This window comes from Garra rufa, chromosome 4 (assembly GCF_049309525.1).
Source record: "Garra rufa chromosome 4, GarRuf1.0, whole genome shotgun sequence".
NCBI classification, from domain to species: domain Eukaryota; kingdom Metazoa; phylum Chordata; class Actinopteri; order Cypriniformes; family Cyprinidae; genus Garra; species Garra rufa.
In genome coordinates, this window is record NC_133364.1 from 31,629,531 (window position 1) to 31,654,929 (window position 25,399).

Below are 25,399 nucleotides of genomic sequence, written 5' to 3' on the forward strand. Positions count from 1 at the left end.
GAGGTTAATTTTAGTTAGAAAATAACCCATCGTTTTGCTAGATAAGACCCTTATTCCTCGGCTGGGAGCCCTTTGAAGCTGCATTTTTAACCTTCAATCCATTGAGCACCATTGAAGTCCACTATTTGGAGAAAAATCCTGTACTTTATGTCTTTGTGACTGAAGAAAGAAAGACATGGGGGTGAGTAAATTATCAGGATTTTTTATTTTGGAAGTGGTGTAATCTGTGACCACTGCATTATGTTCTACCAGGTGACACTGTTAATTCAGTGATTGTTAAAGGTGACTCCAACACTTATTGTAGCTTAAGTGTGGGTTAACATGTACATTTTTGTTCATTATTATTATTATTACTAAATAGTATTTTGCTATGGTTCTGTCTATTGGAAAATGAGTCAGAGTTTTAATTAGCTTGTTATTGGAAAAACTGTTGCCAACCCCTGGAATAAAAGGTGCTTTTACAGATGCTTTTAGACAAAAATGTAACATATTACTCTTTATGATCTTTGTTTTCTGTTTGTAAATTTCTGCACACCATACCGGACTTTTATTTTGGGCTGACGACGTGACGTCATAAGTCTGCACCGCTCTCCAGTGTCAGTGATTCGGCTGAAGAAAGGTTTGTGTTTTGGTAGTGTGTGTGTGATTTTTTTATAAGCGATGTAAAATTAATTGAATATTATTGGATATAATGTTGTAATGCTTTATCACGTTAATGCACATTATTATTTTTGTGAGTACAGCACATCTACAAATGATTAACATAAACAGTGCGTCTCATTAGCTCCCCATATCGTGAATCAGTTTATCATAAACTTAAATTCTGTCACTAGAGAGTAACGTTTAGTGATGAGATGAACTGCTTCGCAAAATGATTCATTGATTCGAATCACCGCACGATCACGTCACATGCTGATCAAAACAGTGTAAATGCCATGAAAACGCAAACACAGAAAACGAATTGCAAATGTTTTCATGAGTGTCTAATCGATTAAATGTTCTATAAATCAAATACCTAACTACAAGCTTTTAATATAAACTGTTATTTAGTGCTAGTTTTGATTGTTGCTGTTTTTAATCAGGCCAGTAACTGATCTCTTACCAGATCACTGACTTCTGAACTACGGAGCTGATTGAAAGGCTCAGATGTAGAAATTGATATTCATTTCTCTTTCTGTTAATTATTTTCATCTTAAACAGGAAAAAGTGTCCAAACACAGAGAAAAAACTCCTCGTGAAGCAAACTGATACATGATTATAAAGATGGCATTTATTAAAGAGGAAAGTGAAGACATAAAGATCAAAGAAGTATTCAGCGTAAAACAAGAAGATTCTGTGGAACAAACAGTGGTGGCGTTTATTAAAGAGGAGAGTGAAGACATGAAGACTGAAGAAGTGTTCAACGTAAAACAAGAAGATACTGTGGAACGAACAGTGGTGCCGTTTATTAAAGAGGAGAGTGAAGACATGAAGATTGAAGAAGCGTTCATGGTAGGACATGAAGAAACGGAGGAACAAACAGGTTGGTTTTCATTCTCAAAGTTGAAGTCAGTCATTTGGTTCTTATTAAAGGAACGCTCCACTTTTTTTGGAAATGGGCTCACTCTCCAACTCCCCCCGAGTTAATAAGTTGACTTTACCGTTTTGAAATCCATTCAGCCATTCTCCTGTTCTGGCGATATTACTTTTAGCATAGCTTAGCATAGATCATTGAATCCTATTAGACCAATAGCATCGCGTTCAAAAATGACTAACAAGTTTCGATATTTGTCCTATTTAAAACTTGACTCTTCTGTAGTTATATCGTGTACTAAGACTGGCGGAAAATGAAAAGCTGTAGTTCCTAATCTTATCGGCCTAGAAAATCGCAGCTTTACATTTTTCACCGGTCTTAGTACATGATATAACTACAGAAGAGTCAAGTTTTAAATAGAACAAATATCGGAATTCGTTGGTCATTTTTGAACGCGATGCTATTGGTCTCACAGGATTCAATGATCTATGCTAAGCTATGCTAAAAGTGATATCGCCAGAACAGGAGAACAGCTGAATGGATTTCAAAACGGTAAAAATCAACTTATTAACTCGTGGGGAGTTGGAAAATGAGCCTATTTCCAAAAAAAAGTGGAGTGTTCCTTTAACTTGTTTTGAAGAATGTCATTTTTGAAGAATGTCACATGAGCTTCATAATTAAAGTGGTTTTATTTGACATAGAGCAGGTCGCCTCATGTGGACAGGAATGTTGAGGTCGCATGACCAGACATTTACTAACGCTGTCTTCAGTATCTCAGTATCTAGTTCTAAAATGAAAACCATTAATTTCATTAAAATAAGTTATACAACAGTATGTGGTAAACATTATATTGAAAATGTGAGCGAATTACTCATTCATTCAAAGAAAATACAGCCAGCAGGCACTATATAACAAACTGCAACTAAATAGATTATTTCAGTTAAATGTTTGTGACTTTGCTAAAGCTCAGTTGTAAATGTAGCATGAAGTTGACAAGTTCATCTAGGACAAGTTGCTTCTCTTAATTAGATCCAACATTTGCCAAAAACACAGACGTTTTACACATTTTCATAGAGTAACATGAATGCTTTTCATTCAATAACTTGTTTCAATGATTCTCAAACTGAGAAGTGACAGAGTCGGAACACTAATAGCAAATATCTTACATTGCGACCATGGAAACATTTGGATTTATACCAAATAAGAGAGGTACATGAGCGAGCCCATACATTTAAATTAAGCCATATATGCCTTTGTTAGTGGTGGGCCGTTATCGGCGTTAACGTGAGACTCTTATCGGGCGATAAAAAAAATATCGCCGTTAATCTATTCTCAAATTTGGGTTGGGAGCTGCAAAATGCAAAAAGACCGTTTTAATATGAATCCGGTATGTTCCGTTTGCCTAGCTGTATGTATGAATGGAGACGCGCTTTTACTACACGCATACTGAAACACACGTGACGCTCCCGCTTATTTTTGGCATTTTCATCTCACATGAACAGATAAACTCATTCTCCAAAACTGCTGTGAGTGTCACTTTTACCGTTTCATTTGAGAAAACTCGCATCATATCATACTGTATACATAGAAACTTCACGGCAACCTGTCAAAATAAAAGTACTGTGTAACATGTAACCCCCCCCCCACCCCCAAAAGCTGGAAACGTAGGGGAAACACTGGCTACCATAGATATTTGTATATACGTAGATGTATATTTTTATCACACTGTACAACAATAATACTGTTGTTTTATTACAGTAAGGGCTATTTAGGGTTGGGTAGGTGTAGATGTTAAAAAAACTTATTGAAGATAACTTATTGAACATAATTTATTTTCATCAACAAATTATCATAGAACAGCTTTATGAGCAGTTTGTGATGCAGTTTGATGAGCCAATGGTCTGATGCGCCACCTGGCTTGAGAAACCCATTCTCAAAGACTTACTTATTGTCATTATTTGGGTAGCACACATATTCTGAATGCCTTCATCAGAATGCAAATTAGCCATTTTAATCTAGATTAATCTAGATTAATTCCAAGATTTAATCTAGATTAATCTAGATTAAAAAAATAATCTATGCCCACCCCTAGTAATAACACAACTAATTTGGTCCCTATCTGTTTCGACATGCCATGTAAATGTGTGAATCATTTATTTATATGTAGATGTCGCTTACAAAATTTCAGTCTGTAACTGGCAGTTGGTCTTCTTGGCAGCATGAAAAAAAAAAAAAAACTTTTATTCATTGGATTATAGCATCAAAAGAGCGAAATACCACTCATTTTACAATCACCAAACAGCTAGCCATCACTCATCTTTTTGCATTGTTTTGGGGTATTGAATTGATGTTAACTTTTGTTTGTTTTTTCACTTCAGACCAAATGGCACTGAAAGAGGAGACCGAAGTACTCAATGAAACCAAAGAGAAAGGTCAATATGAGAATCTTCGAAACACAGGAGCTAGAAGTTTCGCTGAACAGGGAAACTCTGAAGTTCACACTGGGGAGAGCCCTTTTATTTGCAAACAGTGTGGAAAGTGTTTCTCTCATAAAGTAGACCTTGAGAGGCACACACAAAATCACACTGCAAAAAAGGCTTTCAAATGCCCTCAGTGTGGAAAAAATTTCACAAGAAAACAAAACTTTAAGAGGCACACGAGAACTCACACCGGAGAGAAGCCTTACATATGCCAACAGTGTGGAGTGCGTTTTGCTGAACATGGACATCTTGAAATCCACATGAGATTTCACACTGGGGAGTGCCCTTTTACTTGCCAACAGTGTGGAGAACGTTTCATTTGTAAAGTAAGTCTTGACCGTCACTTAAGGATTCACATTGGAGAAAAGCGTTTCATATGCCCTCAGTGTGGAAAGCGTTTCAATCAACGAGGAAACCTGAAAACCCACATGAGAATACACACTAGTAGAACGAGTGCCTTCGTCTGCCAACAGTGTGGAAAGAGTTTCACTCATATAGGAAGTCTTAACGGGCACATGAGGACTCACACCGGAGAGAAACCTTACACGTGCCAACAGTGTGGAGACAGTTTTGTTCAAAGCGGAAACCTTAAACTCCACATGAGAATCCACACTGGAGAAAAGCCTTACAGTGTGTAATCTACACTAAAGAGAGCTCAGTTAATTGCCTACAGTGTGGAAATGTTTCAACCACACTCTTAAAAATAAAGGTGCTTCACGAAAGCCATAGAAAGCCATGTTTCCATAAAGAACCTTTAACATCTGAAGAACCTTTCTGAAAATGAAAGTTCTTCCGATTATAAACAGGTAAGCAAGAAATGGTTCCTTAAAGAACCTTTGACTGAATGGTTCTTTGTGAAACCAAAAATGGATCTTCTATGGAATCACTTGAAGAACCTTTTGAAGCACCTTTTTTTTTAAGAGTGCAGTGTTTGAAGTGGGCCGGTATGTCTGGAACTTCTACATTTGTTGACTGTTATTGATCTGAACTGATTTGACATTATGACAATATTGTCTTTTAGAGCAGCTTTACAACAGAATCTGAATTGTCTGTTATTTTCTTGTTTATCTTTGTGAAGCTGCTTTGATGCAGTCCATATTGTATAAAGTTCTGCAGAATAAAGGCGACTTGACATAAGAGTTCACACTGGAGAGAATTATTTTAGCAATCCTCAAGATGTACTGAGTTCATTTTATTCTTCTCTTAGAAGTAAAGAGAAGTTGAAAATATTTGAGCAGCAGTATTATTATACTTGATATAAATGATTGCCTGTTAGCGGTACAGTTGGGGTTAAAGGGATAGTTCACGAAATTAAAATTATGTCATTAATTACTCAACCCTTCAGAACACAAATTAAGATATTTTTGATGAAATCTGAGAGCCGCGTTTCTGGACCTTGAATATGGAAGGACCCTTGCTGTGTATGGAGGGTCAGAGAGCTCTCGGATTTCATCAAAACTATCTTAATTTGTGTTCCGAAGATAAACAAAGGTCTTACGAGTTTGGAGCGAAATGAGCGATTGTCCCACAAACAATTTTCATATAAAATAGTGAATGTAACCATGCCATCTATGCCAGGGATCTCCAACCCTCTTTGGAGAGCTACCATCCTGCAGACTTCAGTTCCAACCAGGCTTTCAGTATCCAGCTTTCAACACACCTGTCTGTCATTATCAAACAACCCTGAACTCCTTCGTTAGTGGGTTCTGAGGCCCGTTTTAACCCTACAACTCTCCTTAAGTAGGTTTTATCTTTACTTTCTTTGGGGTCAGACTGACCCCAAGGATTGAAAGTGTGATTCCATAATGAATTATACATTTTTAATATTATAAACTATATATCATTTTATTCGTTTACTTCTCAACTTTACAGTTCTGCTGTGTTTTCATGGATATTTTGTACTTTTTTACCCATTTACTGCACAATTACTCAACTACGCCACCAAGTGGCTCATAAAAAATTAATTTTTAATAAAAAAATCACCTTAATGATGATCTAAATTTAATCTAAATTGTTTTTGGACATTGCTCTAAGTGTTAGGGATACAGTACTGCCATCTACAGGTTAGTGGAAAAACTTTTGAAGATATAGTTAAAGAAAGAAAGTGCAATGACCACATACATCCAGCAGAGGCCCTTAGGGACTAATTTCATTTTCACTTTATTTTTCTTCATGCTTCAACTTCTCCTCACAACTTTATGATATATATTTTGTAAATATATATATTTGAACAAACATTCTAAAATAAATAAAAAACGTGTTTTTTTGTAAAAGCGTAGAATTTTTGTTTTTTAGAATTGCTGAATTTTTCTTTCATCTTTCTTTTATCTGCACTTTTCCCTCTCTTCTCTCTCTTTGTGTGAGTGTGTGGGTGGGTGTGGGGGGGAGTGTTTTTTTTTTGGGGGGGGGGGGGTGTTTGGGGGGTGCTGTGTGGTGTGTTTGTGTTGAGTTGTGTGTGTGTGTGTGTGTGTGTGTGTGTGTTAGGGGCAGGGGCATGGTGTGTTTTTGTAGAGTTGTGTGTGTGTGTGTGTGTGTGTGTGTGTGTGTGTGTGAGAGAGTCAGCATGCATGTTCCATGTTGCATTTGTGCTCTAGTACCAGTCTTTCATTTATGTATGAACATTTTCAGATTTATAGCAGATATGTTGATTTTTTATGCCAATTTCTATATAAATGCTCCCTGTTGCAGTTACACACATGTGTGTGTTTGTGAGTGTGTGAGTGTGTGTCTGTGTGAAATAGAAAGTTTGTTCCACTTTGAGTTTATGCTGTAGGACCAGGCCTTTATTTAAATGTTAATTATTTTAGATTTAAACTGGATTTACTACTTTTTTTGGACAAACGAAATGAAAAAAAAAATGCTTTTTTTACTTTTCCCATTCATTTTCAATGTGGGGTCAATCTGACCCCAAGGAGAGGAAACGGTAATTTTTTTTTTACACACCTTTAGAACAACCGAATTAAGTCCGGATTTTTTTTGTGTTTTTAGATTGATTATTTAGGAAAAGTCACAGAGTCTCATGCCCCTGAGATTAAGGGAACTTTATAAAAAAATGAAGGAAAACTCCAGTGGGGTCAGCCTGACCCCAAGGAGAGCTTAAGGGTTAATAAGGAGGTGCAACCAACTCTGAGTTTAAACTTGAACTCTGAATTGACTTACCCTAAGGTGGGAAACACTGAGTTTTTTTTTTTCAGAACAGCTGAACTGAGTTAGTTCAATCCACTCTGAGTAGGTTGACTTTGAGTTTACCATTTGCACTAACTATGAAAAGACAATCAATGGAGCTCTGAAATTATGATTCACCATGGCAACAGCTACCGCCAAAAAGACCTCCACATACTTCGAGCCAATGCTTAACTTTAATAAAATCAAAAGTAAAAACTGGCATAATGGTAAGTTACTGAACTACTATTAATTTTCATGGCATCCCACAGGCAAAAGAAGAAGAAGTAATTAATATCAGGTAAAGCTTAAAAGCATAAAAGGTTGATTGGTGTAGGCTACATGACTTTACAAACATTTGACATATTAAAATATGTCATATAAAAATAGAATTTTGTGTCTATTTCAGTGTGCAGCAGCTTTTTTTCCCTAGTCTTATGCTCTTTTCACATGAATCCAAACTGTTGCATTTCTTAATTAGAGTAATGAAATTAACATTTGACTTCTCCTCTTCATTTGTTCTACATTCTTGCTGTTGGCCGAGTAGAGGACCACAATATCAGGTATTGGAAGAATATTAAAATCCAACATGAAAAAGAATAAATGTTGCTTTTCTATTTGTAGGAAATAAAGATGACCAAATAAGTTTAACAGCTGTGGAGGTGGTTATGGCATATATCTCCAACTACCTTTCCACTTGCCGTCTTTCCATTCCGTACAGTAATAAGCTTCACTTTAAAGGGGTTTGTGCTTAGAAAACTACACACACACACACACAAAATTCTAAATAATCCTTCATATAATAATAAAATAATCCTATTTATAAAAGTACATGACTTTTTTTGTCACTTTGACAGTGTCTGCATGATAAAAATATGTGCAATGAATGAATGCACCTGCACTGCGAAAAAAATACTTTTCTTACTTAGTGTGTCGTTTCCAATCAATGAAAATCTAAAGATTTTTAAATCAAGATGCATTTTCTACATATGATTTTTTTTTCTTATTTACCATATTATCTGCTAATGGGGTAAGAAAAATAATTGTGTTTCCATTTGCATTAAGATGCATTTGTCATGTTTTAAGTCAAATGTTAATTTAAATAAATTTAGTTTCCAAAATACTCATTTAGAAAAGCATTTTTGCAGCGTGAATTAATCAATGAGGTGTTTAAACATCACTTATGCTTTAAAACAGGGGAGGAGACCAAAGGAAAGTCTGGGTTTTCTAAAAAAAAACCTGCTCCCGACCAGGTTAGGTTAACAGACTAAGGTACTACAGTAACTTACTTCAATTTACCTTTCTTTCAGAAACGTCTTGACTTGCCTTGCTTTCTCGGGTTTGACAAACCTCCCATTCTTAAACGAAAAACCCAAGCACAAAAAGACTCTAAAACAAGGCACAGGTGTGTTTGTTTGGGGCTTGAGCTGAAATTTGCAGGATGTTAGCTTTCCAGGAACAGGGCTGGAGACCACTGGTCTGTGCTACATATTAAGTGCAAAAAATGGTATGAAAAGCTGTAAGGGTGTTTTTTTACTCAGTGATTCAGGCTGTAGAGTAACCAAAGGACTAAAGAAACATTAACAGCAGGAAGGTACAAAAAAACTGCACATTTCTTATCTATTACCACCCACTGCCACTTATATCAACAACAGAAATAAACGCAGTTAGAATACCAAAATATGTAGGAGAATGTTGCAATTATATGACTATATTATATTGCAATAAGTAGCACTTCAAAGTTAAAGCTGAATGAAGACTAGTTAGCACAGAAATTATGAAACAGTTTAATAACAGATTTAGAAGGAAACATAGCTCGGTGGCCGACTGCAGTATACGTCATAAACCCCGCCCTCTCCATGTGATCTAATGGGACGTGAGCCAAATTAAATAAAATTAAATTACACAATGTTTTTTTCCAAATATGGTTTCAATCATGTGAGATATGTTCAAGTGTTTGTTTTTCTAATAAGTTTAGCTAGTTATTAGATGCTATAAAAATGGTGTGGTGTCATGATTGTGATCCTGCGATTGGGTATGCAGGAGTTTGGGAGGGACTTTGATACCATGGCTCCTCCTCATGACACTACTGCGCACACTCTGGCTCCAAACGAATCTCTACCGCGCAGACTCTAGCTCCAAACGAATCTCTACTGCGCAGACTCTGGCTCCAAACGAATCTCTACTGCGCAGACAGACTCTGGCTCCAAACGAATCTCTACTGTGCAGACTCTGGTTTCAAAGAATCTCTACTGCACAAACTCTGGCTCCAAACGAATTTCTACTGCGCAGACTCTGGCTCCAAACGAATCTCTACTGCGCAGACAGACTCTGGCTCCAAACGAATCTCTACTGTGCAGACTCTGGTTTCAAAGAATCTCTACTGCACAAACTCTGGCTCCAAACGAATCTCTACCGCGCAGACTCTAGCTCCAAACGAATCTCTACTGCGCAGACTCTGGCTCCAAACGAATCTCTACTGCGCAGACAGACTCTGGCTCCAAACGAATCTCTACTGTGCAGACTCTGGTTTCAAAGAATCTCTACTGCACAAACTCTGGCTCCAAACGAATTTCTACTGCGCAGACTCTGGCTCCAAACGAATCTCTACTGCGCAGACTCTGGCTCCAAACGAATCTCTACTGCGCAGACAGACTCTAGCTCCAAACGAATCTCTACTGCGCAGACTCTGGTTTCAAAGAATCTCTACTGCACAAACTCTGGCTCCAAACGAATTTCTACTGCGCAAACTTTGGCTCCAAACGAATCTCTACTGCACAGACTCTGGCTCCAAACGAATCTCTACTGTGCAGACTCTGGCTCCAAACGAATATCTACTGCACAGACTCTGGCTCCAAACCAATCTCTACTGCACAAACTCTGGCTCCAAACGAATCTCTACTGTGCAGACTCTGGCTCCAAATGAATCTCTACTGCACAGACTCTGGCTCCAAACTAATCTCTACTGCACAGACTCTGGCTCCAAACCAATCTCTACTGTGCAGACTCTGGCTCCAAATTCTGGCTCCAAACGAATCTCTACTGCGCAGACTCTGGCTCCAAACTAATCTCTACTGCGCAGACTCTGGCTCCAAATGAATCTCTACTGCGCAGACTCTGGCTCCAAACCAATCTCTACTGTGCAGACTCTGGCTCCAAATTCTGGCTCCAAACGAATCACTACTGCGCAGACTCTGGCTCCAAACTAATCTCTACTGCGCAGACTCTGGCTCCAAATGAATCTCTACTGCGCAGACTCTGGCTCCAAACGAATCTCTACTGCACAGACTCTGGCTCCAAACCAATCTCTACTGTGCAGACTCTGGCTCCAAATTCTGGCTCCAAACGAATCTCTACTGCGCAGACTCTGGCTCCAAACTAATCTCTACTGCTCAGACTCTGGCTCCAAATGAATCTCTACTGCGCAGACTCTGGCTCCAAACTCTGGCTCCAAACGAATCTCTACTGCGCAGACTCTGACTCTAAACTCTGGCTCCAAATGAATCTCTACTGCGCAGACTCTGGCTCCAAACTCTGGCTCCAAACGAATCTCTACTGCGCAGACTCTGGCTCCAAACGAATCTCTACTGCACAGACTCTTGCTCCAAACGAATCTCTACTGCGCAGACTCTGGCTCCAAACAAATCTCTACTGCACAGACTCTGGCTCCAAACGAATCTCTACTGTGCAGACTCTGGCTCCAAACGAATCTCTACTGTGCAAACTCTGGCTCCAAACGAATCTCTACTGCACAAACTCTGGCTCCAAACGAATCTCTACTGCGCAGACTCTGGCTCCAAACGAATCTCTACTGCGCAGACTCTGGCTCCAAACGAATCTCTACTGCACAAACTCTGGCTCCAAACGAATCTCTACTGCACAAACTCTGGCTCCAAACGAATCTCTACTGCACAAACTCTGGCTCCAAACGAATCTCTACTGCGCAGACTCTGGCTCCAAACGAATCTCTACTTTACAAACTCTGGCTCCAAACGAATCTCTACTGCGCAGACTCTGGCTCCAAACGAATCTCTACTTTACAAACTCTGGCTCCAAACAAATCTTTACTGCGCAGACTCTGGCTCAAAAACGAATCTCTACTGCACAGACTCTGGCTCCAAACGAATCTCTACTGCACAGACTCTGGCTCCAAATGACGTAATTTCCCCCAAGATGGCAGCAGCCATATTGAAATGCTTTGGCTTCACTTTTCTATAGTGGAATGAAGCAGATACGCATCATCCATCTTTTTTTACAGTCTATGATATATACAGGCTACTGGAAAAACAACAAAGCTGAGCATAACTACAATAATATTTCCATGCCTTCCCTGATCATAAATTCTAAGTTGCCTGGTATTTCCAGAGCTCCACAATCAGTAATCTTATCCAGCTATTACAACATCAATTGAAACCAACTCGACTAAATACATTAAAAACAAATACAATCAATAGGAACAAGTCATTTTGTTCTGTTTATGTTTATTTATAAACTTTCAGTTACATTGTTGCATTTCTCATAAAGGAAGAAGTGTGACTATTTTGATTCAAAGAAATCAACACATAGAACTAAGTGACACCTCTTCATAGTCGAAATCAGAAGGCATCTACCGCAACCGCTTAATATTTGAAACTACAGCACATAAGGTCAAGTATGGCCACATGTGTATTTATGCACAAAAGAAAATAAAAAGCCGTATGAAGTATAAGGAAATGAAGGAAATACAATAGAAGTAGTAAAATAAATATGAAGGTGACAATCAACGTAGCCTTGATTAAACACAGCATTTCTCTTGTCATACTGTTTAACAAAGGAGACAAACAGAGTCTCACATTTGCATGTATTACATTAGAAATTGCTCCTTTTTCCAAAACTTTGCAAAATGTCAAGTCTTTGGTATATGTGAAACTAATTTTACACTGAAGACATGTGAATTTTGCAATGATTGCAAATGAAAGGCTTCTCTCCAATGTGAATTTTAACATGATTCTCAAGGTATTTCTTGCTTGTGGAATTCTTTTTGCACTAATGACATATAAAACTGTTCTCTCTTGAATGAATCTTAATGTGATAATTAAGGCTTTCTTTATATCTGAAACTCATTCCACACTGATCGCAGATGAATGGCTTCTCTCCAGTGTGAATACTCATGTGGGAATCAAGTTGTTTTTTCTGTATAAAACTCTTTCCACACTGAATACATTCAAATGGATTCTCTCCCGTGTGGATTTTCATGTGAGTCTGAAGGTTTCCTTTTAATCCGAAACTCCTTCCACACTGAGGGCAGGTGAAAGGCTTCTCTCCGGTGTGAATTCTCATGTGGGCTGTAAGGAGTTTTTTCTGCGTAAAACGCTTTCCACACTGAACACATATGAATGGCTTCTCTTCGCTGTGAGTTTTAAGGTGATTCTTAAGATCTCCATTTCGTATGAAACTCTTCCCACACAGTTCGCAGGTGTGGGGTCTCTCTCCAGTGTGAATTCTCATGTGAGCATTAAGGTTCTTTTTCTGCGTAAAACACTTTCCACACTGGGAGCATATGAACGGCTTCTTTTCACTGTGAATTTTCATGTGGACTTTAAGGCTTTCTTTTTGACTGAAGATTTGTCCACATTCTTGGCAGGTGAAGCTCTCTCCTGTAGGAATTATTCGATGGGAATTCAAGTCTGTAGATTGTGTTTTTGGAGCTTCCTTTTGTGAGGTAGACTTTTCTGTCTGTGAGCGACTGATTGAATTTTCTTCAGTTTTAAAATCATGATGGTTCTCATTTTGATCTTTCTCTTGTGTTGCATTCAGTTCTTGACTCTCCTCTTTCAGCGCCATCAGGTCTGAAATAAGAAAAATACAAGTTAAAACCAGTTTGGCACAAAGCAACAAACATCAAAACATTTAGACTAGTGATGTTAATCAATTAAAAAATAACTAATTGCACATTTTCAGTAATTACATATTGATATATTGTAATAATTTCACACTGAATCTCCAAATTGATGTAAAAACAACAGAGATTGTGGTATATTTTTACCAATTAGCCTATTATCGATGAAGACCAGTATCACTGATAAAATACTGCTACTGGTGTCTGTATGAAATGCATTCCCATTTCCATTAATAATGTAAGGGATAATGTACAGGCAGCCAGTAGTTATCGCAGAAATAAGCCCCGACAGTGTGATCAGGATTTGTTTTAAATTAACAACGTAACATAAATTAACTATGTACGTTAGTAAGACAATTTAAATAGATTAATGTCGAAATTTTCCACTGTTAACTGTGGTTGTAGAGTGTTTGTCACAAGATGGCGCCGAACGGTAATCTTTGTTGGCACGGAGGGATTTTAAACATACAAGAAGTATCGGCTATGCGTTATTAATTTGGAGCGGTGATTATTTGAAAATAACGAACCTGCAAATGTCTCAACTGACCAATCAGAATCAAGCATTCCAAAGAGCCGTGTAATAAAGCTATTCACCATTACAGTAACAATCAATTTAATAAGCTTTGAAAAAGAGTGATCTCCACATATAGTTTGTATATGCATAAACTATATTGATTGTAGGTACATCTTTAGCCAAAAAATATTGGTTTGAATATAATTTATAAGCCTATAAATGTGTGGCTATGTTACAGCTCACCCTTAAAGCTCTTGGGTTTTTTTTCTTCTTTTTCCATCTCTCCAATCCAATTCTGCTCACAGTGGATTGGAGATGAGTGGAAAATGCATGCAGCTGCTTTGTTGCATTTTGCTGATTTTAGTAAAAATCACTTCTGTTTTTTCTCATTCATTGGTAATAAATATCTGATCATAAATAATATTGATGATAATAAATTCTAAAAAAATGGGCTTATTTTTTTCTTATTTTCTTGCGAGCATGAGTTTTGATGCTGACAGTCGCTGCTGAGGATGATGACGAAGATCATTAAACAGTTGAGCTCATGCTAAATTTATGGGAGGAGAGTATTAAAATTAATTATAAATTGGGGCAGATCAATCAGCCTCAACGTCAGCGAGACCCGTCATTTAATGCCACTGCTTCCAGCAAACATAGTGTGGAACTTATATCAATTTTTTTTTTTTAAAATTATAACCTTTGCTTTTTGTCAAATGTTTTCAAAACAAACTGCATCATTTTATGTTTATTATTTTCTGTTTTTGACAAAAAGAAATACAAACATTTATGTTGTTTGTCTTAAAGGTACCATAGAATGCATTGATACATATTTTAAATTATTCTCAAAGGTATATGACATAGGAAAGGGCAAAAATTTTCCAGAAATGGTTTTACAAGTCCATTTACAACCCTAGGATTTGTCCTTAGAATGCTGTTTTGAATGCATGATCATTTTACTTTCATTTTTGATTTGCAATTGCCGAGCTTTGTGTAACATTATACTACAGCGGCAGTATTTACCACACATTTGACAAGTTTAGATGCTTGTTAGTGATGCTCAGGATCTGTAAATCATTCACCATCGTTCACGCAGTCATCTCTCCAGCTCTCCGTTTATGTGGTAAGCGAAATCCAGTAAGCTTGCAAAAAGCTAACCACGTCCCTTTAGTGACTCGCCTTAGTTTATTAGAACGCATTATTTGTTTTCCTTGCCTTTCTGAGTACAGACACGAACCCATCCCTGCACTTAACATCCCCGGCCTGTACAACCTGGAACATAACATTTATTTCTGTGATCTGCCATGTTCGCAATTGTCCTTGCTTTGTTTTTTCACAATAGCCTAACTGCAGAACTTCTGCTGATTGGGCGATGCAAATGTTGGGGGCGTAACTATTAATGATCCCGAAACTATTACACTATAGTCTGTGTTATGTTAGGATTAGCCTATGTTTCGGTGGTCTTTTGCAAACACCAGATTTATATAAGAAGGAGGAAATGATAGTGTTTGAAACTCACGGTCCATGTCCATGTACAGAACTGTTATTATTCAACTATGCCAAGGTAAATACAGTTTTCCATTCTATGGCACCTTTAATGTGAAGAAGATCCCACGCATGTGCTGCTACATGAGTTCAGGAGAAGAAACACTCATCCTAGATCAACTTCTGATGATATTACTATTTACTACTCTAGCTTGATAGAAGATATGAAAGTCACACATCAGTTTTCTTTAGTGCACTACTTAGGTCTTAGTTCTATAGACTGTTTATGTCGCTTAAAAATATGAACGGTTTGATTTTGTATTATGCTGAAGTTTTTTATAAAGTTACTGGTCACTGACTGTATAGGGGTTATGTGCAACAGACTTCCGTATTCTGCTAAACAGGTCTGTTTGCTTCCGGTTCACGTGTTGTGCATATTACTTGCTCACTAAAAAATGAAAACAGCATGCAGAGATGGTCTATGTTAGTACGGCACTTTTGAGGACTAGTAGGAAAAAACACAAATAAAACAAATGTCAAGTTAAAAACTCAATTGTTCGCATTATGCACAATAAGGTTTTTGTTAGATGTTTTCAATAAGAAATACTGGGTTAAATTGTACTCAAAATAATTGTTTTGTTTTGGCTACTTCTGTATGAGATACTTCTTCATCTCTATTTCTGTAGAGCTGGACATTTTAATAAAAAAAGGATTAAATGAAATCCAACCTGCTTGTTCCTTAGTATCTTCATGTTTGACTTCTTCAATCTTCATGTCTTCACTCTCCTCTTTAATAAACACAGTCTTTATTTGGTCCTCGGTATCTTCAAGTTTAACTTTGAATGCTTCTTCAATCACGTCTTCGCTCTCCTCTTTGATACACGCCATCTTTATAATAGTGTATCATGAGGATTTCAGTTTCTTCGCCAGTGTGTTTAAACACTTTGTCCTGTTTAAGATGAGAATAATAAACTGAAAGATAAAACAATCCAAACTAAATCTATGGCTGCATCTCAGCCAGCTCCCTAGTTCAGTACTGGTAAGGGAGACAGATCAAATAGAATAATTGTATTTAAATATTGGTATTTTGTGATTTGTAGATTTTATTAAATAGACTTCACTCTCAAGTAAACATTTTCAGCTGGTTTGTGAAAGTCATTACACGTTTGTTTTGGTTGTTCTCGTTGCTGTTTTGAGCAGTAGGGGTCGTCAGCGTGCCGTAATTCGAGCGATTCAAAACAGTGAATCATTTTATGAAGCAACTGATTCGGAGTTTGCTTAAGTTTCGTTTCTCTATCCCTACCAGTGACTGAATTCGTATTGATAATAAACTGATTCATGATATAGGGAGCGAAATGAGACGCACCGTTTCTGTTACTCATACAAAATAATCTTCATTATTGTTACTAGAAAACATTACAGTGTTATATAAGGTAAACGGTTATTTCACCGTTTTATATACAATTCTCTAAACGAGTTGTGTTTATTTAAACAGTTCAAATGATTAAAAGCACACACCTTTCTTCAGCCGGATCACAAACGCAGGAGCACGGCACAGCCTTATGACGTCATATCACTAGACCAAAGTTAAAGTCTTTTCCGCAAAATTCATAGTTAAGTCAGTTCAGAAAACAAATATAATACGGTATACGATGAATTGAAAGGATGTTAGCTTTGGGCTCTTGATAGCTCTGCAATTCAATACAACTGAGCTTTATCTAGTCTTAACTACTAAGCATCAAGGATGAAATTTCAGCATCCTGGTTTTGGAAATCGTGGAAAGTATGTGCTGATCAAAATTAAATGTGTGATTAAACATTTTCATTTATTAACTGATCCTGTTAATCCTTATGTCAATCATCTTATTCCATCTCAGTTTCTCCCCAGAATATAAAGGCAATTGTATTAAAGGTCCATGACTACAAAGAGTTACATTGATGGTTGGTTAGAAACAGTTGATTTGGACTGTCTGAATGGAAATCTTTAAATAAAATGGTTCAGATCATTTCTTCCAAATGTAAATGAAATGTGATTTACACATTTCCTCAGATTTTCTTTATTAAAATCGTCTCTATATAATTTCTGTTAAAATGTGATTATAATATAAACAAGTTACCTATTATGCTAAGATTTCACTTATCGGAAATGGATTTATAAACAACATTTTCCTCCCCATACTAGCCCTCTATGAATAACAGATACATACTGAAGATGAACAAATCTGTCATTTATAAAGATTGGATGAAAAGGGTTGGTCTGATTATATTGATTTCAGTGGTAATGCTCTTTTAAATGAGTACCCGCTTTTTGCACCGCAGGAACTTAGTAGGGTCTAAAACAGTTCGAGATCTGGCATTTAGCTACCATTTGTCTGCAACATTGTGTTCTTTTATCAACTTCGATTATATGTAACACTGCAAGTTGTCATAGGAGACTTTTTCATACTCTTTCAATCACGCAAATGTGCATTTACATTCCATCTGTTTTCACCAAACCCATGAGACAAAACAATACCAGCTCTGATCATGGCCATTCACCAGTTGTTGACATTTGTAAATGCTGTCAGCCGCTCCAGAGTTCCTGCTGCTGGTGCGAATGCAACAAGGAAAACAGCCTAAAGGAGAAAAAACCTCTCGTTGTTATTAGACAGAGACTAATGTGCAATAACATGACTTCATAGACACAAATAACAAAACATAGAGGAAAAAAGCGAGACAGCATAGTCCGGGTTCACATTTCCATGATTTTGGCCACGATTTTCACTCGCCGATAGCTTTTACGATTATAGGGCAATTATGCCTTAATGATTAGAGAGTTGGACTTGTAAACCAAAGGTTGTAGGTTCGAGTCTCGGTGGCGGCAGGGATTGTAGGTGGGGGGAGTGAATGTACAGTGGTCTTCTCCACCTTCAATACCACTGAGGTGAGTCCTTTTCAGCAAGGCACCAAACCCCCAGTTGTTCCCTGGGCTCCGCAGCAATATGGCTGCCCACTGCTCCAAGTGTATGTTCACCGTGTGTGTGTGTGTGTGTGTGTGTGTGTGTGTGTGTGTGTGTTCACTACTGTGTGTGCACTTGGGTGGGTTAAATGCAGAGGCCAAATTCCGAGTATGGGTCCACACGGTGTGAAATGTGTTTTGATTAGAAATGACAACAGTGACAACCTACAGCCAATGAGAGAGCCTGATACAAGGCAAGGACAAGTTCAGAGGGTGGAATAGACCACAGAACATCAGCAAGCAACCATTCTCTGCGTCATGTTGTTCTTTGTTTTCTGCTGCAAATCTGTACAGGCAACTTGAATTGCAAGCTTTTTGCAAACTATTGTTTTTGAATAGAATAAGTCTGTTCTTGTCTCTCGCATGAGCTAGTGAGGCTAGTGAGAACTAAACTAGAAATAGGTGCACAACATAATTAGAAAACGCAAGAAAAAGGAAAGTAGCAGACAAAAATGTAACTAAAACCAAGACCAGTCACAACAAAGAGCTTATTACATTTTTTTTTTTTACTGTTTGTGTTTCCTCCATCCAAAACCATTTAAAACTTTTTACACATACACAAGAAAAAGGGTCTCACAAGGGTCAGTATTTCAAAATACGATGGTAAAATAAGTGAGTGAATGTGGATGTGATTTTCCAAATGAATCCTGTTTTACCACACTGAAGAACAATACAGTGTCTTTCCAGCATGAGTTTGCAAATTATATTTCTGATCTTTTTCATATGTAAAAAGGCTGTTCTCCTTGTGAATTCCCTGGTGAACCTTAAGGTGTGCTTTGTTTTTGCAAGTCTTTCCACAGTGATGTTACATGAAACGCTTCTCTCCAAACAGTTCTTGAGTGAGTCCTTGTTAATGTTACAAGGGTTACTTTATGTCTGAAGCTCTTTCATGACCACATATAAATGTCTTTTCGCCGGGTTCATGTGAGGCTGAAAATTTAGTTTTGTTGTGAAGCTCTTTCTTCAGTTTGTAGGTGTATGGTTCTCATGTGCCTGTTAAAGCTTCCTTGCTGAGTAAAACTGATTCCACACTGAGGGCATGTGTAAGGCTTCTCTCCAGTGTGGATGCTCATATGGCTTTTAAGGGTTCCTTTTGCATTGAAACATTTTCCGCACTGTTGGCAGGTGTAAGGCTTCTCTCCAGTGTGAGTCCTCACGTGGACTTTAAGGTTTCTGTGTTCAATGAAATGTTTTCCACATTGTTGGCAGGTGAAACGCTTCTCACCATAGTGAATCCTCATGTGGATTTTAAGGCTTCCTTGCTGAGTGAAACTTTTTCCACACTGTTGGCAGATGAAAGACTTCTCTTCGATGTGAATCATCTTGTGTACATTAAGGTTTCCTTTTTGAGTAAAACTCTTTCCACACTGTTGGCAGGTGAAAGGCTTCTCTCCTGTGTGAATTCTCATGTGGGCAATGAGAGTTTGTTTCTGTGAAACACCCTTTCCACATTGAGGGCAGGTGTAAGACTCCTCTCCAGTGTGAATTCTCATGTGCCTTTTAAGGCTTTCTTTTCGACTAAAACTGTATCCACACAGATTGCAAGTGTAAGGCTTCACTCCGGTGTGAATTCTCATGTGGACTTCAAGGCTTCTTTTTTGATCGAAACTCTTTCCACACTGTTGGCAGGTGAAATGCCTTCTAGTCCTAGTCTTTTTAGCTCTTTTCTGTGAACAAGTCTTTTCAGTCTGTGAGCAACTAAATGACTTTTGTCCATTTATGAAGTCATTATGTTTCTTATACTGATCTTCATCTTGCATTTCATTTAGTTCTTCACTTTCCTCTTTCAGTGGCATTAGGTCTAGGGGCAAAAAAAGAAACAAATACAAGTTAATCCCTGTATGAAAACAACAGTACAACAGAAAGCAAAAAATGCCTAAATCTGGCTCAGATAAGGAAACTTCTTAGCTTTAGTTAGAGTAGGAGCTAAACTCTGTAGGGTTGTGGCTAGGGCTGGGCGATTTTTTCGATTAATTCGAATTTACGTTTTAAGACGATTTTTTTTTTTAATTAAATCGAGGTATCGCGATTTTTTTAAATAAAAAAATTAGATACATTGTAATTGCACCAATGGCAGAATGATTAAGAGGCTTGTCCGACTCCGACCACATGGTGGCGCGCCTAATTAACCGAGAGTACAGTGCTCTATGAAGGAACGTAATAGGCTACAGAAATAATATCATAGAGATGGATGGCTCCTCACGTCAGGATGACCTTGTGCCAAAGAAAGGTAGTAACGTTTCCTCTGTGGTTTGGAAATGGTTCGGATTTGAGAGTTCAGACGTCGAACAAACTTTTGTCAAATGCAAAATATGCAGAAAGTCAGTTTCAACCGGCAGTGGCAGCACCACTAATTTATTCCAACATTTGCGACAAAGGCACCAAGCTGAATGGGAAGAATGCTCAAAGTTAAGAGATGAAAACAAGCTAACTCCAAGTGCAAAAGGTCCACCTAAAATTGCAAAACGCCAGATTTCATTAGCGGTATCATTTTCCAATTCCGTTCCATACGACAAAAAGGCGCCCCGATGGAAAGAAATTACAGATTCTGTGGCGTTTCATATCGCTAAGGACATGGTTCCCATATACACCATCGAAAAGCCAGGGTTCATAAAAATGCTACACACTGCTGATCCAAGATACAAGTTGCCGAGCCGCAAATATTTCAAAGACGTAGCTATTCCCCGAATGTACACTGAAACACGTGAAAAAGTAGCGGAGCAGCTTGAAAAGGCATCTTTTTTTTCTACGACGACTGACCTGTGGAGTAGTCGTACTCTTCAGCCTTACAGCCCATTATGTTGAAGCAGAATGGAAACTGCGAAGTTTTTGCCTTCAGACATGTTATTTTCCTGACGATCATACTGGGGAAATAATTGGTCATGGGCTTAAAGATGCGCTGGCGTCTTGGAAGCTTGTGGAGGATCGACAGGTGTGCGTGACCACTGACAGTGGAACGAACATGATCAAAGCAATGAAGTTGAACGACTGGACCCATCTTCAGTGCTTTGGACATCGTCTTCACAATGCCATTGGTAAGTATGATTAATAATTCAAGCATTAAAATCGCAGTTATTCAGATGTTATTTCATTAATAACTGAAATGATGATGATTATTGTTTTGCTTTTGTAATAACAGTGCCAATCACTTAATATGAGTTTGTTGGTTATAGATTCATATTCTGCAGTTATGAAGGAGAAAGCTCTTTACAATATTTCTGTCAAAGTACAATGAACTGCTATTTCAAATCTTTTTTTTTTTTTTTTGCTTTGTTTTAACAGAACATGGTGTGAAAGACCACAGAGTTGACCGTGCAGTTGCAGTGTGCAAGAAGGTTGTAAGTGTGTTTTCCTTCAGCTGGAAAAAGAGAAGAGATCTTGCATCTGCACAGGCTGAGCTCGGCCTACCTTCTCATCAACTCATCACGGAGACCCCCACCAGGTGGGGTTCAAGACAAAAGATGATCGAGAGGGTTTTACAACAGGAGAAAGCCATAGCTCGGGTTCTTGGCTCTGATAAAAAATCTCGGCAGCTTGTTCCAACTTGGCAAGACATCGATGTCATGGAATCCATAAATAAAGCTGTAAGCCCTCTGCAAGAGTTCACTGATGCATTGTCAGGTGAAGCATATGTGAGTGTCTCGTACCTCAAACCAGTGCTCCATCTCTTTAACAGTAGCATTCTACGAGCACAAGACGATGACACAGATTTAACAAAACGCATCAAAACCACAATACTGCAGTACCTCAACTGCAAATACAGCGACCCTGTCACAGATGAACTCCTCAACATAGCTTCTCTGATGGATCCCAGGTTCCGTACAACTTACATCGAACATGACAAGTTGGAGGGAATCAAGCAAAAAGTTGTTAAAGAGCTGACATCTTTGTTGCCAGACAAAAATCTTGAGACAACAGTTCAGATGACACAGGACGTGGAGCAGGAAGAACAGAGAACAGAGGCTGGGGCTAAGAGGAAGAAAACCTTGGCAAGCTTTTTTAAGAAAACGGCACCAGCATCACAACCTGTCATTCAATCAGAAGAAGACAAAGTCAAAGCCGAGCTGACAGCCTATTTGATGTCTCCTGATGTAGATTCAGACACAGACCCACTTCACTGGTGGAAGGCTAATGAGACAATCTTTCCCAGGCTCAGCAAACTTGCAAAAAAATACCTCTGTATTCCTGCAACCAGTGCCCCTTCTGAGAGGGTGTTCAGTGCAGGTGGGAACATTATAACCTGTCACAGAGCATCTCTAAAGCCTGAAACAGTAGACAGACTGGTCTTCCTCTCAAGAAACCTGTAAAGAACATCTACAACATGCTTTATGTTTGCACTATGGTCTACAAAGTGTTGTTTTTTTTTTGTTTACTGTTGAAAATGTGCATAACTTTTTGAGCTGACTGATGTAATGTTTACATTAGTTAAAATGGTTATTTTCTTACTATATATTCAGAAGTATTTAATGTTTAATTCAAATTGCACAATATTTACTTTCATATTTCATTCAAATCTTCTGCAAAGATATTTAACTCGTGAATTTGTTTTACATTTATTTGCAAAACAATGTTCCTTAACCAGATGGTTTTTGAAGTTACTTAAAAGAGAATGTTAACTTAAGTCATGTTGTTGTAATGTTTTAAGTTGACTAGTTACACAATAAAAAAAAAATCGAAATCGTGAATCGGTCAAACTTTATGAAAAAACCTAGATTTTTTTTTTGCCATATCGCCCAGCCCTAGTTGTGGCCCTCCAGGAACTGAATTTGACAACCCTGATCAATAGACAGAGACGCAGAAACCGCATTTGTGAACAATATTAGTCAGGGTTTAATCCCCATTGTAGCATGAAAACTGTTCTTATTAAAGTGAGATCTCTCTTCTAGAGCTATTAGATATTCAGCAACATAAATCACCAAACTCTATTGGATACCTTGAGAATTATGTTGACATTTTTGGAAAAGAAAAGTAGATATCGTGACAACAGATCACAACATTTTGAGAAGTATTTCAGCATTTGTAAAAAAGCATTAGTATGGTTTAAATCTATCTATCCGACCACTACTACTTTGTTTGTGGGAATGTGTTGCTTTTTAATCATGAGTTTGTTTTATGTGTGTGCCAACTAGCACAATCATCTTAAAATGAACCCTGCCAGGAGAGAATTGCTTGTTATTTGGGCCATCCTAACACTTAACCACGATTTCTCCATCCAGCTAGTTGCATAAACCATAACTCCTTCCAGGAAAGCCAGGAACCTTGGAGTTGTGATTGATGATCAGCTGAATTTCACAGACCAAATCTTTCAGAACCCTTGCTTGCACTGGTTGCCAATAGCTGCTCGCATAAAATTTTAAGGCACTAATGTCTGCCCACAAAACAACCACTAGGTCTGCATCCCTTTACCTAAATTCACCACTTCAGACTCATGTGCCCTCCGGAATTTTGCATTCGGCAAATGAACAGTGCATAGTTGTGCCATACCAAAAAGATACTAAATCACTTTCACTGACCTTTACCTGAATGTTCCCTGAAGGTGGAATGACCTACCTATCTCAACTCGAGCAGCTGACTATAAGACTAAAGACAGTGTTAGATTTAGACTTGTCATAGAACTTACATACTGCTGCTCTTTGACTGGTTTGATCCCTGCTGAAAAAACAAACAAATAGCTAAAACCAGCCTAAGCTGGTTGGCTGGTTTTAGCTGGTCAACCAGCCTGATTAGGTGGTCATAGCTGGTCAGTAGGCTGGTTTTGGTCATTTTCATTTGTCTTAGCTGGCCAGGCTGGAAGACCAGCTAAAAGCAGCTACTTCCAGCTGAAACCAGCTAAGACCAGCCAACCAGCCTTTTTTTCAGCAGGGATTGCTTCTATTGCTCTCATTTGTAAGTCACTTTTAGGATAAAGGCGTCTGCTAAATTAATAAATGTAAATGTAATGCAAACAAAATATTTTTTTCCCAACAGCATGAGATCAAATTTTGAAAAGTCTGATCAAAGAGCCAAGACGAGGTAATTTCAAAGAAATTTTGATTGGCACAGAGATTTCCACATGGAATCAAGGCAGATGCCAGAGAATAGCTCCATTTGGAAGTTCTGGACTATGTCTCAACTAACCTTGAAAGATGCAGAGTGGGCTGTCTGGGATGTAGATGTTTTTATAAGGATTAAATGTGAGTGAGTTTAGCTTTGAGAATGAAACCAACCTGTTTGTTCCTCTGTATCTTCATGTTTGATGTTGAATGCTTCTTCAATCTTTAAGTCTTCACTCTCCTCTTTAATAAATGTCATCTTCATAATAGTGTCACGTGGATCTCAGTTGCTTCACTAGAAGTTCTTCCTGTGTGTTTGGACACATTCCTGTTTAAGATGAGAATAATTAACAAAGAGAAACATAAATGCAAACTAAATCTCAGCTCACTTGTTCAGTAGTCAGTGCACTGGTAAGGGAGTCAGTCAGAGTGACAGTTAGCAACCTTCTATTACCTGATTGATTAAAACACTCAAAACTAGCACTTCAAATTAATAAATAAGCATGCTATGCAGACATTTCGTATTTATACTTGGTATAAATGACCTGTTGCTTATATTTAATATTACATTTTCGTCCGAATAAAACTGGTTTATAAAAGTCAGGCTTGTTATTCTCGTTACATTGTTTTGAGCATTCGTGAGGTGATTCGAGCACTTAATCGAAACAGTGAATCATTTGCGCATCAATTGATTCAGTTGACTCGGAGTTTAATAAAACTCCGTTTATGTATTCACTACTTGCCAGTGACTGAATTCTTGTTTACGATAAAACGATCTACGATATAGGGCGTTAAATAAGATGCACTTTTGCGTTACTCAAGTGCAGAGCAGATTACTCATGATAAATATTAAGACGAGAATAATATAGCTCAGTAAAACATATCAAGTATTCGTTCTGCTTCGCGTGTAAAAACTGTAGGGTTGGTTGAACGGTTTGTATAGATTATAAATAGATAATTATAAATGCTTAAAAACATACCTTCCTTCATTGCAGCAGGAGCGCGACGCGTCATTATGACGTCACGTCGCCAGACCAAAATAAAGTTTTTTTTTTTGTTTTTTTTTTTTGCTTTTTTGCTTAAAGAGAACCAAAATAAAGGTGTTGTTCGGTTGTGGCCATTCCTAAAAGTATGGTATTATTAATCAAGGGAATTCTTTCTCACTATTCCGTGACATTCTCTTTTCCATCTCTGTGTTTGGGTTCTTATTCTAAAATGTAAAATGTACCAACTTGTTGCTAAAAAGTGTTTTCATTAATAGACTCTAACCAAATCGACACAGACATCGTTTTTAAGAGAAAAGATTGAGTTACCTCTCTTTTCTAATTTTCCCAAAAGTAA

The 25,399-nt window shown here is 37.9% G+C and overlaps 2 protein-coding genes across 2 annotated transcripts; one reads left to right on the forward strand and one right to left on the reverse strand.

Annotated features, from left to right (window-relative positions):
- The first annotated feature begins 1,204 nt into the window (after nucleotides 1-1,204).
- On the forward strand, nucleotides 1,205-5,132 carry LOC141333870 (uncharacterized). Its single transcript, XM_073839027.1, has 2 exons — nucleotides 1,205-1,522; nucleotides 3,892-5,132. The coding sequence occupies exons 1-2, from the start codon at nucleotides 1,252-1,254 to the stop codon at nucleotides 4,629-4,631; spliced, it is 1,011 nt and encodes a 336-aa protein (XP_073695128.1). The 5' UTR covers nucleotides 1,205-1,251; the 3' UTR covers nucleotides 4,632-5,132.
- Nucleotides 5,133-11,640: 6,508 nt separating this feature from the next.
- On the reverse strand, nucleotides 11,641-24,382 carry LOC141332877 (uncharacterized). The gene is made up of 4 exons (XM_073837839.1): nucleotides 24,233-24,382; nucleotides 18,970-19,827; nucleotides 15,758-15,928; nucleotides 11,641-12,983 (listed from the first exon to the last, which is right to left on the reverse strand). The coding sequence occupies exons 1-4, from the start codon at nucleotides 24,321-24,323 to the stop codon at nucleotides 12,181-12,183; spliced, it is 1,923 nt and encodes a 640-aa protein (XP_073693940.1). The 5' UTR covers nucleotides 24,324-24,382; the 3' UTR covers nucleotides 11,641-12,180.
- Between the last annotated feature and the right edge of the window lie 1,017 nt (nucleotides 24,383-25,399).

What these genes read in the sequence shown, in the direction of transcription:
- LOC141333870 (XM_073839027.1), top strand. Translation starts at nt 1,252, where the DNA reads ATGATTATAAAGATGGCATTTATTAAAGAGGAAAGTGAAGACATAAAG. An exon ending in AGAAACGGAGGAACAAACAG is followed by an intron (nt 1,523 to 3,891) that starts GTTGGTTTTCAT and finishes TTTTCACTTCAG; the next exon opens with ACCAAATGGCACTGAAAGAG.
- LOC141332877 (XM_073837839.1), bottom strand. Translation starts at nt 24,323, where the DNA reads ATGAAGATGACATTTATTAAAGAGGAGAGTGAAGACTTAAAGATTGAA. An exon ending in AGATACAGAGGAACAAACAG is followed by an intron (nt 19,828 to 24,232) that starts GTTGGTTTCATT and finishes TTTTGCCCCTAG; the next exon opens with ACCTAATGCCACTGAAAGAG. An exon ending in AGAAAGAGCTTCACAACAAA is followed by an intron (nt 15,929 to 18,969) that starts ACTAAATTTTCA and finishes CCTCATGATACA; the next exon opens with CTATTATAAAGATGGCGTGT.